Here is a 12,896-nt window from a genome sequence, read left to right on the forward strand (position 1 = left end):
GACAACCACGAGTTGCGTGGGATTACGTGATAACCATGAATTGCATGAAATTACAAGATGCCTAACATATCGGACTTTTGCAACAACCACGAGTTGCGTGGGATTACGTAATAACCACAAATTGCGTGAAATTACAAGGTGCCGAACGGATCGGGCTTATAATGTGTCGAGCCATAGATTGAGCCTTATTGATAGATTGCATGCCCGATATCTGTAAAAAGACCAAAACAAAAGATACAAGACAATATAAGTCTAATACAATATTGGGTTAATTAAACGTATGGTTCACATAAAAAAAATTCATTATGAGATATCTCAAAATGTGTCCAACAAGAATAGTTTGCTAAAAATAAAAACACTTAGAAAACTTATCTTCATTTCTTAAGTTGCCGAGTAGGCTTGACTAGGTTGTCACAAGATATCAAGATATGGTGCCTGATAGTAAAATAACATGTTTTGAGTTCTTGTGTAAATTTCCATGGCCTGGGCAACGGCAAGCTATGTGATATGATATTTAGATAATATGGTAAATTTTTTCGAAAATAAAAACACACGGATTTTTGTTCAACACGGAGAAATGAATAAGCCTCATTTTTTTCTTCGTTCTTCTTTCAACCGTAGAGAGCATGCAATATTATGAGTCAGTTTAAAAATAGCTTATAAGCTCGTAGAGTAATTAAAAGATGTTTTAAGATTTTATGAGCCACTTTGGATATTGAAATTGTAGCTTCAAAAATCGCTTAAAAGTTAAAATGACCTTTTTTTTTTAGTATAAGTAGAAGTATAAGTCTAAAAGCCAGAATTTATGATTTTTTTTTAAAAACGCTTTTTAAAAACACTTTTTTGACCAAACATTATATATATTTTTTTAAAAAATATTTTTTTAAAGACGCTTTTTTCAGTTGGTTTTTCTAACCAAACACACTCTATAAGCTGTCAAAAAGTTTTTTAAAAATAAATTGTTAAAGTATTTAGATAAAATTATTTTAAAAAAACTTAAAAATATTGATATGTTTGATATTATAAGATTTTTTTTGGTTAGAATTAATAAAAAATGGTATAATTTATGAAGATAATGTAAATGGTTATACATATACAGATATAGTTTTAAAATAAACACATATAAAAAATAAAATTACTTTACATTTTAATTTAGAAAAAAATTATATTATTCGGATTTTTTAAAATAATATTTAATATGTGGTGGACATTATGATAATTTATTAAAATATGCAAGAATATTTTAGAAAAATAAAATGTTAAAATAAGATTTTTTTTGAGTTGGGGGAGAGATTGTTACAATTGAGTCTTGAACTCGATACCTCGTGGGCCCACACTTGAGACATTGGTGTCAGATGAGCTACACATCATCGACACAATAAGATAATTTTTAAAAAGTAAGATCATCCGTAATTATTAAAAAAAGTGTATAAGCTGTTAAACAACTTATTTTGATAGCTTATTAGCTTTTCGAAAAAAGTTTACCAAACTAGTTTGAACAATTTATATACCCTTTAATTATGCAACTCACTGCACTTTCCTAGGATCCGAAGATTAACGGTGGTGAATTTCATCATCATAACATCGATGTGTTTCATCATCATCATTTAAAAAAAAAAACAAAAAAACGATCTTAAGCACTTTTGACATCTTTTCTCTCAATACGAGTTTGCACAATCATGTTGGGAGATCTCCAACTTAGTTGATGTCATTTCTTATGCTCCACATAAATTGGGATTTTCATATTTGTTCTTCTTTGTTGTGGGGAAGCTAAATGAGTTGTTGAAACAAGAGTTTATGATGATCCTTCATCCTTTGGGGTATTTGGCAGACTCGAAATGACAGATTTTGAGACAGCATATCTCAATCAGCATAACGAGTTGTTCTTCACTCTCTTGATACTTTACATGAGTGAATTATTGTGTAAAAACTAGAGCCTCATCTGCTGGTCTAATCTGAGTCGAATTCAAAGACAACTTGGAGAAAGCCAAACACACCATTCGTGAAATTCAACATCGATGCTGAGTTCATCAACAACAAAAAATCGTTTGCAACAAATATGATTATTAGAGATTCTAATGGTACTTTTTTTAGCCTGCAAAACAAACAATCATCACGGAACGACACTGGTTAAGGAGACGAAAGCTAAAACTAGCCAAGTGGCGCTCAATTGGGTCAAGGGACTTAATTGGACACCTCCCCATTATCATTGATTCAGATTCAAAAGTGTCCATAGATGCAATTCATTCCAAGAGTTGCGATGTTTGAAAATTCGATCATGTTATTTCCATTTGTCGTTCTTTTATCAGTAACTATAAAACTTTTAAAGTTTATTTTGCTAGGAGGCAAGCGAATAGAGTCGCCAACTATTTGGTCCAGACAGCTATACATTAGACTTGCTTTAGCATTCGATTCACTAAACTGAAGTCAATCACTGATGATTGTTCTCACCCCAACTATTAATAAAATTATTTGTTTTGTTTTTTTTTTAAAAAGATATTTAGTTTCCTCGAGGGTTTAAAATCGAAACTTAAATAAACCAGACTAAATAAAAAAAATCCAAAAATGCAAGTATATCTAGGGCTGGAAAAAAATACCGAATTTTCGGTATACCGAGGTTATCGTAACGAAAAAATACAGAATTTTCGGTATAACGAAGATTTCGGCACGATAACGATACCAAATTTTTTGGTACGATAACTATATAAATTTTGAAAATTTCGGTATATACCGAAATAATATATAAAAAATTTAAAACTTATAATATTTTTGAGCAATAAATTTATAAATTTTAAAAAATATAATATTTTTTTCAGTATAAAACGGTATATACCGACACCATACCGAAATTTCGACATAATCGGTATGCTTGTTATATGTACTGAACATTTCGGTTTACCGAAAATCGGTATGCCAAAAATTTCGATACGATATCGGTATAAGTTTTTTTTATATCATAATTTTCGATACGTTATACGATATGCCGTTTTCGATATAGTACGGTATGTCACGCCTAAGTGTATCACAATTAACAAAGTTATTAAGAGAGTGTTTGCAATCACTAAAAAAATGATTGTTTGATTTTGGTTTAAAAAAATCAATTTTATGTGTTTTTTGAACCCAAATTATGTGTTAGCTTATGCTTAACTTAATTGAAATTCAAAAGCTAGTAATATAGTGATTATGATTCTCCAAAAGTGATTCTAATAAAAAAGTCAATGTTAAAATCACTCTAATCATTTATTTTTCATACACTACCCAAATTTAATTTTTAGATTTTCACATTTGTTTCCAAACACTACAAACTTTTAATTTTTCTTAATTTTTTTTATAATCTATAAATTTAATCACTTCTACAAAAGTATAATCCTTTGCAAACAATCACTAAATTATTGAATAATGAGTCATATAAGATGTTTTTTAAATTAATTTTGGGGTCAATTTGGTGGTAATTTTATTATTATTATTATTATTATTATTACTAATTTTTTTTATTTTTATTTTTGAAAATGAAATCACCACCACAGGTATTTCTCCAACTGTCTTCTCCAACACCACTACACGCACTGTTTTCATCAAGCTTGCTCTCTCTCGCTCATGGCGTCAAAATTTTCGCTAAACCCCGTCACTAATCTCCCCATATCTAGACGACCACTCCCCAAATTCCCTCATTCAATCCCTTTATTCCCTCTTCTGCCCACTAATAATTCTCCTTCTTCCCATTACAATTACAGAACAAGAAAAGTTCAATCATCGTATCTCTCGTGCTCGAATGCTGCAAGTGAAAAAGTTGGCGAATCTTTAGCTACAGACTCGACTCAGGATTTCGAAGATTCCCCTTCACGGCCCTCGACTTCTAAGCTCGTTCTTGTTATTGGTGGCACCGGTGGCGTTGGTATTTGCCTTATTTGCTTTCTGTATTTTAAACATGTACACGCACCCTCCCTACATATGTTTATACGCGGAGATGGGCTCCGTAAATTTGATGAGAATCATTTAAGTTTATTCTATTTGGTTGGCAATGTTTAGATATTTGGATTAGAAATTGTAACAGTGAAATGAAGATTTTTCTTGCGAATCTGCAACCTACTGCCCTTGTATATATGTAACCTTTCGTATACGAACAGTAGCAGCATACGTATCTTGGTAAAAAAATTAGCGAATTTGACTTTGTGTTATGTACTTCCGAGGAGCTTTTCGATGATATCTTGTATGATAGAGGAAATACCAAATCACTTTGTAGGTGATGTTTTGTAAGACTGCCAGTTCTAATTAGATGGCAGATAGGCACCATTTCATCAAGAATCTTTTGGAATCAATGACTATTTGAGGGCCTTATGCGTCAATAATATGTGTTTCTGCATGCCGACTTTTTCGTGGAGGGGTGTAGTTTGAAGACAACTCTTTAAACAATGCTCCTCTGTGTAGGACAATTGGTTGTAGCATCATTGCTCAGTCGTAACATCAAGTTACGCCTTCTACTCCGAAATCCAGAGAAGGCCACCACGCTATTTGGCAAACTGGACAAGGAAAAATTACAGGTTTTTAATTTTCTTATCTAAAATGTGGACTAATTGACAATATTAGCAGTTCATTGTTTAGTTTTCATTCAAATCTGGCGTACCAAAAAATTAAATCTATTGTTTTCCAACTTCACGGCGTCCTTGTTCTTAATTCACATTTCTAAACCTCTCAGATATGGAAAGGAGATACTAGGAATCCAGAGGATTTAGATCCTTCTATGTTTGAGGTTTGTGGATCAGTGTCTGCTTTAGATCTCCATTCTTGCTTCATTTGCGAATAATTGTTAAATCAAACTGTTTTGTAGCGCTCAGAGCGAGTAATGAATCTTGGAAATTTTTGTGTTTTATAGGGCATCACACATGTTATATGCTGCACTGGAACGACAGCCTTTCCATCTAGGAGGTGGGATGGAGATAATACACCTGAAAGAGTCGGTCAGAATTTCGTTAGTGGATTGCAGTTTCTTACTCATTGTGCTATTTCCAACCACACGAAAATTAAATTGGAGTACGCCTTAGTATGTGAATAGGCCAAATTGAACTGTAGAATTAGTATTTTCACAACCTCTTACTTTAGTCATACAACAGTGGAGGTACCCTTAGATACTCCTACTAGTTAGCTTAAGGCGCCAAGGAAAAAATTGGTTGGTAGGGAGATAGTTAAATCCTTCCATTTTGGCCAAATGTTTATCATTGTTACAGATGAATGTGCCCTCAATCTTGGAGCACGCATCTTGCAAATAGGGCTTCATTATTTTCGTGTCCATATACTTTTCATGATAATGCCTTATTTGAAGCATTTATGTTTTGCCTCGGTAGACTGGGAAGGCGTGAGAAACCTAGTGCTGTCTTTGCCTTCATCATTGGAACGGATTGTTCTCGTTTCTTCGATTGGAGTCACCAAGTTCAATGAACTTCCTTGGAGGTGTGGCATGCTTCCATTTGTTCTCGCATGCACTGTCCCGTGATTGGTTGCTAACAATATCTGATCGTGCATTGTTAATTTTGTATCGTTTTTGTGCCATAGCATCATGAACCTTTTTGGTGTCCTGAAGTACAAGAAAATGGGGGAGGATTTTGTTCGAAATTCTGGCCTGCCGTTCACAATAATCAGGTTATCTGGAGTTCTAGACACACATCTGTTCTGAGTTACATACATTTTTTTGTATGTTTTGGTTCAAATATTTGTTTTCCTTTGTACCAGGGCAGGCCGGTTAACAGATGGTCCTTACACATCTTATGATCTCAATACTCTACGACAGGCTACAGCTGGGGAACGGCGTGCAGTAGTCATAGATCAAGGTCAAGCTGGAGCGTATTGAATTGCGATCCAAGAAAATTTTACTGCTCGAGTTTACTTGGTGCTAAGTTGACATTTTTTCAATTTATCTCAGGCGATAAACTTGTTGGAGAGGTTAGTAGACTAGTTGTCGCGGAAGCTTGCGTACAGGTGCTCGACATAGATTTCACAGTAGGCCAGATATACGAAATTAACTCTGTCCAGGTATGCATTTTAAGGTTATAAGATTTAATATTCAACAAGGTTCTATCATGCTCCGTTGGGGAAGAGGTCTCCTGAATTTGAACACATTGCTTAAAATGTCTTGTTCCTCCAATAATGTGTCATACGAATCGGTCGATGCTACCCCACCCGGGTAGTGTCCGGGTGGGGTATCAACGGCCCGGATCTCTTTGCAGGTCAATTGATTTGCCTTTGATCCTGACTTCAAGACCTTTCCCCCTTTATGATATTCTTTGGACTCTTTTATTCATTTTCAACTATTCAAATATGTCTCTTTAACTATAAAATTTGTAAGTTCATTTCTCCATGTATTACACAAACGGCTCGTGCTAGCATGAACTCGACCCATGAATAGATGCAAGAAACGTGCGTCATTAGTGGATACGAGATTAAGTGACGTACACAAGAAACTCAATTCTGTAATTTCTGTAGTTTAATCTTGAAGAATAAATGACAAAAGATTCAAGATTTTCTGGTTTTTGGGTTGAAATTATTTGCAGGGGGATGGGCCAGGAAGTGATCCACAAAAGTGGCGGAAGCTGTTTAAATCTGCTGTGAAGGAAGCAAGATTTAGAGTCTGATTCTTGTAAATTATTACAATATATATGTATTTGACTGGAAAATATTTATAGAGCAACATTGGCTTGATGCTGTTGTCACGATTCCTTTAATATCGAATATAATATTGTAAATTTTTTCAAAGATAATTTAATAGATATATTTATTTAAAAATTAAAAGTTTTTCCAACCCAATTCGAATTTCGAGTTTTTCAAACTTCGAAGTATGCGATAAAATCTTGATGTTCTGTTTGGTTGAAAAGGTCGGAGGGTTTTCTGATTTACAGAATCTCAAAACAAAACACAAAATTAGAAAATAGAATTAACCCTTATATATATATATAATATAATATTATAAAAATCAAACACAATGATGAAACCCAGAAGAAATATGATTCCGTGTGAGAAAAAAAAGAGAAAAAGAAAAAAAGAAAAATGATTCTGGGTTTTTTAAAATTTTAAAAATATATATTTTATCGAAGACAAAAAGTTTAAAAAAGATGTGAATTATCCTTCAAATCTTTCCTAATTAAACCTCGTCTGTTCTTAGCTGTTGGGATATATACATCAAATTAACGTCTCATGAAAAACCCACAAAGATTCCTTTCTTTTTATCTGTCCAGAATTTCTTGAATTCTCCGCCAAGTGGGGTTGGTCGAAACGTTGATGGGTCAATAGCGAAGTAGGGGTAAAACAAAGAAACACGTTAAATCATTGGGAAATTTGTGCACCAGAAGAATCTCAATATGGAAGAAGGTAGCCTTTTGATGTGTAGATTTTTTTAAAAAATTTAGATAGATCGTGATTGACTTCTGATGTTTATCCGTTTTGATTTACTTGGCCTGAATTTTTCTGGGTGTTCATGATTTTATGGTTTTTTCTCGTGTTTCTGTTTTCTGCGTGCGTTGTTGCGAGAACTATATTTTTTTTTTTTGACTTGGTTTGGATTCTGGTTCCTGGGGCTTCTGTCTTGTGCGTCAAAATATGTCTTTTAGGCTTTAATTGGATTTTACTTTAATGTGCTGTAGACATAATTTGCGTTAGTGTTTGAAGGTTTTATACTTTGGTCTTTGGTTTTCTTTGGTTCATACTACTGATATTATTCAGGTGCTAACATTGGGAATCATGTGTACTTAGAGGATCAGTTTGTTTTAACTTAAAAGAAGAATGGTGTATTATTTATGTGTTTGAGGAGTGAGTTGTATGGAAAACAAATGATGAAAAAGGCCAGATAAATTGTAAGATGATGTTTTGCTAAAAAAAGAAAACCAAGGGTTTTGGAACTATTGTGGACATTGATTTTTCGGGCTTCTTGTGGTCGATAGTTTGAGGGTTTATAGACTTACAGCTATCGTTTTCTTTTCTATGTTGTAGAATCATGTGAGGTACATTCTGAAGATGATAAAACCCTTCCCGACAAGAACAAGAAGAGGATTGTCAAGACACGGGCTCAGGTTGAAGCATTGGAGAAATTCTATAATGGTAAACTTGCTCTTTTTGAATCTCACTGTTTCTGTGTCCATCTCTGACGTAATTGTGAAGAAAGTATTTTTTTCCCGCAGAACATAAATATCCTTCAGAACCCATGAAAATACAACTCGCAGAGTCTATAGGTTTGACAGAAAAACAAGTTTCTGGGTGGTTTTGCCACCGGAGGTTGAAGGACAAGAGATTGCTGAATGGGGAAACCTGTGCAATTGGAAGACAGGATCGTTCAAGTGGGGTTATACAGGATCGAGGTAGTGGACTTCGGCAAGATTCCTGTGGCAGCACAAAACAGGGCGATGATCGGAATTTTGACACCAGAGAAGTTGAAAGTGGAAGATTAACTGTCCAAGCAGCAGACTTCACACGTGAACGTGGTAGTCAGTATACAGGAAACAAAATTCCCGTGAACGATTCAACTTCGGGAAGTAGTTCCTCGTTGCCTAACATGCCTTCCCATCACAATGGGGAGCCTTTGGATTTGGCAACTTCAAGATATCTAATACCAAAGTTTCCAGTGGAAGTGAAGGGTGGAAAAGCTAGATCGGGTCCGTCAGGTTACTTAAAAGTGAAGGGTCAAGTTGAGAATTCTGCCATAACGGCTGTTAAAATGCAACTAGGGAGGCAATATCGGGAGGATGGCCCACCACTTGGTGTTGAATTTGATCCACTTCCGCCTGGTGCATTTGAGGCCCCAATGCAAAATCCAGTTGATGGTAAGTTAGAACAGTTAATAGATATAAATTTTCAATATGTGCTTCATTTTCCTTAGTTCTGCAATTTTAAACCATGTCAGTATTTTATTCTCTGGACCCCCTGAAATTTTATGTACTTCTATAATTTACAAGTGGTTTTTGTCTCCATTTTTTCTGAGTATGTGAGCATGTCATTCACTCTAATTTTGGGCTTTTAAAATCATCTGATAGCTCATGTGAACTAACCATTTCATATAAATAGCTGTTTTAGGATCCATGATAAACTTCAATTTTTTTTCTTGGGTTGGTTACTATTAATGTTCGAAATTTCATATGATTCCTAGCACAGATCAAATATTTGCAGGAGTGTTCTATTTTCTAGAAGAGTTGGATGTTGTTATCTCCTGTGAAGTTCTAAAATATTGTTATCTGAGTAGTGTTTGTAATATAGGAATGGAGCTCACAGATGCTAACTTCCTTATATGCAACTTGTGATATTATGTTTGACCACGTGTAAATCTTGATTTCACTTTCTAGATACTACTGTTATACATTGGTCTAGCCATTTTCTTGAAATTTGACTGTGACCATTAGCACAATACCCGTACCTGAAAAATGTTAACCCTAACGGAGTTTTTCCTGACTTCTCTTTCTTGATGTGAATACTTTTCAGAACCTTGCTACTCTGGAGAACCTATTGTTCCTGCTTCTCCTGAAGTTTCAAAGATCCGCCAGTACCCCATGTGTGACAAGGTGAGTCAATTTTGTGACTTTTTCTTCAAGAGCCAACTGTTGTTTGTTGGAGGATTTTCAGGCTTATTAAGTGGTTAAAATACAGTGGGAGTTGGACTTGAATAACTAATGCTTCCGTTTTTCCAAAGATTAGCTAATCTTAAACATGCCATGACCACTGCAAACTTAAGCTTTATGGATGCATTATTGTCCTGTTGCTTATGCATACAGAAGGCAACAAACATGGTGCAAGGGTCGATGTCTTGGATGACTTTATTCTTGAGTAACTAAAACATATTTCTATTTGGATTCTTGTGAGATGTACCTAAAGGCAATAAGAACTGATTGCTTGGTTTTGTTCATGTTTTGCGGATGGATAAGTTATTGAAGAGCTACAATGTCCTGCAGGACTACAAAAATGGATATTAGCTTTTCGATGAGGTCTTAAAAGTCAATGGCTTGAAGAATTTTTTCTTTTTGATTATAATGAAGTATTTGTCTATGTCTTGAGCAACTTTTTATCTTGGGTTCCTGTGGTGTTTCCCTTGAATTTTTTTCTGAAACAATATGAAATATCTACACAATCACGCATCGGTCATTTGGTAATTGCTTTCTTAACGTTGTGAAAAGCAGATAGTCTATTTTAAGACCATTCATTAATGTTATAACCTGATATTACAGCAATACTCATTACAGTTTTAATTTTATCTCAGTCCACTCGGGACTTTGGATTCAACTCCGGCATGGCCTCTTATAAGTCGAACATGGATAGAGCTAAAACGATGCATGTGTCTCATACTCCAGACAGTTACCTTCAGCAAAAGTTTGGGCAACAGACTTTACTTCCCAGCAGCGATGCTTATTATTCCAGGAGGAACTTTCCTGTAGAATTACCCGAAAATTCGGCCAAGTACGTGCCTGGTTGTGATGATGGAGATGATTACCAAATGAGGAAGGGTTCTTTTCCAAATCATCGTCATATACTTCCCTATGGTGTGAAGGTAGAATCGGAACCTGTGGAGTCTTGGACTCATAGGTCCAATGTTGTGAAGGGAGATGGGGAACCTGCGGAGGCTTGGACTCATAGGTCCAATGGTGTGAAGGTGGAAGGAGAGCCTACGGAGACTTGGAGTCATAAGTCCAACGATCACATCACTAAGTTATCTCATGTAGATGTAAAAAACGAGCCTTCTTATATGGCCATTAAAGGCAGTGATTATCACAACATAACAGATAGAGGAGTGTCCCGGCATATTGTTAAGGTGCGATGTTAACTTTTATGTTTCGATGACTAAGTCCTGCATTTATATGTTGGTGCTGAAATTCTATGCTCCAATTTTGTAGGATGGCAAATTTTACGGAGAAAGGAAAATGAAAAAAGAAAACTATGAGCCAGCTCAAGTCAAGATACCCTTTAAGGATGAGATGCCTGTAAGTTTCATGCTATATCAACACCTATCTTCAACTTTTCCCAATCAAATCTGAACATTTTTTCCCATCATCTTTTCTCAACACAGGCTCCGAAAAGGATGAGGGGTGAAATCTTGCACCAGCAATATCAGCAGAGATCGTTTCCAGTAGATAACCAACCATGGGCCTCCCATGTAATGAGGTTTGACCATATACATTACCCTGAAGTTAATTGCTGAATGCCAGTGATCTTGGCTCTATTCTTCTTTCCATTTCACAGTCTATCAAACATACTTGATGCACATGAACCGTGTTAAGCTTGAGCAGTAACATACTCGAGCTCAGACTGTTGTGTGTTTCAATTGCTCAGAAATCGATTTTAATAAGGTTGAAATTTTTTAAAATTTCGATACTGACCGAGCTACAGTTCATATCTTCAAAATATCTGCCGGCAACACAAGTTATGGTTGATATATTCCAAATATAATGATAATAATATTATAAAAAACAGAAGTATGCCTTCGGATTGACATGGACTCGTACTTGAGCTCGACTTATGTATACCAGCTAGATCAAGAAGTTACAGAGAACTCTTTTCCTTTTATTTTGAAAAAAAGAAGTTATAGATTACTAGAATTTGAACGAACTGCATCGCATTTGGTACTTTTATAGTTATTGTTTTCGTTTGTTTTTCCTTGGCCTGATGAAGGTGCACACATGCTTTAGGTCCAGAGCGGAGATGCCATCTAGTTTCAGTGAAGACGAGGGAAGCGCAGAAACAAGTTCTTCGGTGGAGTAGGGAAAATGGCGACGAGGTGTGGATGGTTTTACTCACGGCTCGGATCCCATGCGTTTGTAGCATTTTGTGTAGTTTGTACAGTTGGTGTTTTCATCAGCATTGTATCTTATTACTGTGTAATTATCAAGCCGCATCATCAATCTGTTGTAGTGCCTTTCGGGTATCCTCCTTGCATGGTGCAAAATTATGGGATGTTATGTTTCTGGTAATTAAAGCACCATGTTTCCAATTAAAGCCTTTTCTTCATAGTTACTGTAAACGTTATCTGACTGTAAATTTGTGTTTTCTAAAAATTAATCTGAAAACACTAATAAAAATGACACAAAATGTGACGCAGTGATGCTTAGTAACATAAAATCTATGGTAGTCTCCCATGCTAGAAATCTTACTGTCGCGGCTGCATGATTTGAGCGCCAAAGGGATACATCGGAACTCATATCCGACCTCTTTTGTAACGTTCTTGTTCGTGATTTTAGGCGTTACTCAGCTAGTTGATTAGCATGTTTTCATTGTTTTGTTACGTGCGGGAGCTTATTTTACCAGCAAGAAATACATTATACATCCAGGTCGTGTGTTGCCCAATATGCCTTCAATTGAACACGTTTTCTTTATTGTTGAATCGGTCATTTTTAGGTAGTAGCATATAATATATACCAGCATGTTATAGAAAAAAAAACAGCTAGATTTTTTAAATTTCGACTCGCATTATCCACATTATCATAATGATATGTCACGTGCCTTTTGTAAATTAATTTTTAAGATATAATAATTGGCTTGCTAGTAGCTGACATTTTGAACGTTTAACACCGACATGCGTCAACGAAGTGAAAAAAGATGGAAAATCCTAATTGATAGACTCAAATTAAATTTATTGAATAATAATAATCATAATAATAATTATTATGTGCCGAATTTCAACTTTTTGGCAATACTTTACTAGCTTTGATGACGGCGATGATGACATATATATATTCAAAAATTGAGGCAGAGAGGCTCTTAACAACAGTCGGCAACTATTGCCATTTTTTGACTTGATTGATCATATGATTATTGATTATCATTTTTTAATTTTTCAAAATTCAAAATTTAATTTTGGAAGTAAAGATATTAGCAAGACTATCATTTTTTGTGACCATTATTAAAAAAATAGAAAATTACATTTTTGAACAAGT

The 12,896-nt window shown here is 35.0% G+C and overlaps 2 protein-coding genes across 2 annotated transcripts; both read left to right on the forward strand.

The window, feature by feature from the left end:
• The first annotated feature begins 3,569 nt into the window (after window positions 1-3,569).
• LOC140884606 (uncharacterized protein At2g34460, chloroplastic) lies at window positions 3,570-6,707 on the forward strand. Its single transcript, XM_073291405.1, has 9 exons — window positions 3,570-3,895; window positions 4,429-4,541; window positions 4,697-4,750; window positions 4,874-4,958; window positions 5,343-5,448; window positions 5,551-5,637; window positions 5,728-5,825; window positions 5,918-6,027; window positions 6,546-6,707. Exons 1-9 carry the CDS (start codon window positions 3,598-3,600, stop codon window positions 6,624-6,626), a joined length of 1,032 nt encoding a protein of 343 aa, XP_073147506.1. The 5' UTR covers window positions 3,570-3,597; the 3' UTR covers window positions 6,627-6,707.
• A 302-nt stretch (window positions 6,708-7,009) lies between these two features.
• LOC140882245 (uncharacterized) lies at window positions 7,010-12,003 on the forward strand. Its single transcript, XM_073288115.1, has 8 exons — window positions 7,010-7,359; window positions 7,978-8,085; window positions 8,166-8,804; window positions 9,457-9,536; window positions 10,229-10,777; window positions 10,860-10,946; window positions 11,033-11,127; window positions 11,652-12,003. Exons 1-8 carry the CDS (start codon window positions 7,350-7,352, stop codon window positions 11,722-11,724), a joined length of 1,641 nt encoding a protein of 546 aa, XP_073144216.1. The 5' UTR covers window positions 7,010-7,349; the 3' UTR covers window positions 11,725-12,003.
• Window positions 12,004-12,896: the final 893 nt, after the last annotated feature.

Source organism: Henckelia pumila, chromosome 2 (genome assembly GCF_033568475.1).
Source record: "Henckelia pumila isolate YLH828 chromosome 2, ASM3356847v2, whole genome shotgun sequence".
Lineage (NCBI taxonomy): Eukaryota > Viridiplantae > Streptophyta > Magnoliopsida > Lamiales > Gesneriaceae > Henckelia > Henckelia pumila.

What these genes read in the sequence shown, in the direction of transcription:
- LOC140882245 (XM_073288115.1), top strand. An exon ending in ATTGGAGAAATTCTATAATG is followed by an intron (nt 8,086 to 8,165) that starts GTAAACTTGCTC and finishes TTTTTCCCGCAG; the next exon opens with AACATAAATATCCTTCAGAA. An exon ending in TGTCCCGGCATATTGTTAAG is followed by an intron (nt 10,778 to 10,859) that starts GTGCGATGTTAA and finishes CCAATTTTGTAG; the next exon opens with GATGGCAAATTTTACGGAGA.
- LOC140884606 (XM_073291405.1), top strand. Translation starts at nt 3,598, where the DNA reads ATGGCGTCAAAATTTTCGCTAAACCCCGTCACTAATCTCCCCATATCT. An exon ending in TAATACACCTGAAAGAGTCG is followed by an intron (nt 4,959 to 5,342) that starts GTCAGAATTTCG and finishes TTGCCTCGGTAG; the next exon opens with ACTGGGAAGGCGTGAGAAAC. An exon ending in TTCAATGAACTTCCTTGGAG is followed by an intron (nt 5,449 to 5,550) that starts GTGTGGCATGCT and finishes TTTGTGCCATAG; the next exon opens with CATCATGAACCTTTTTGGTG.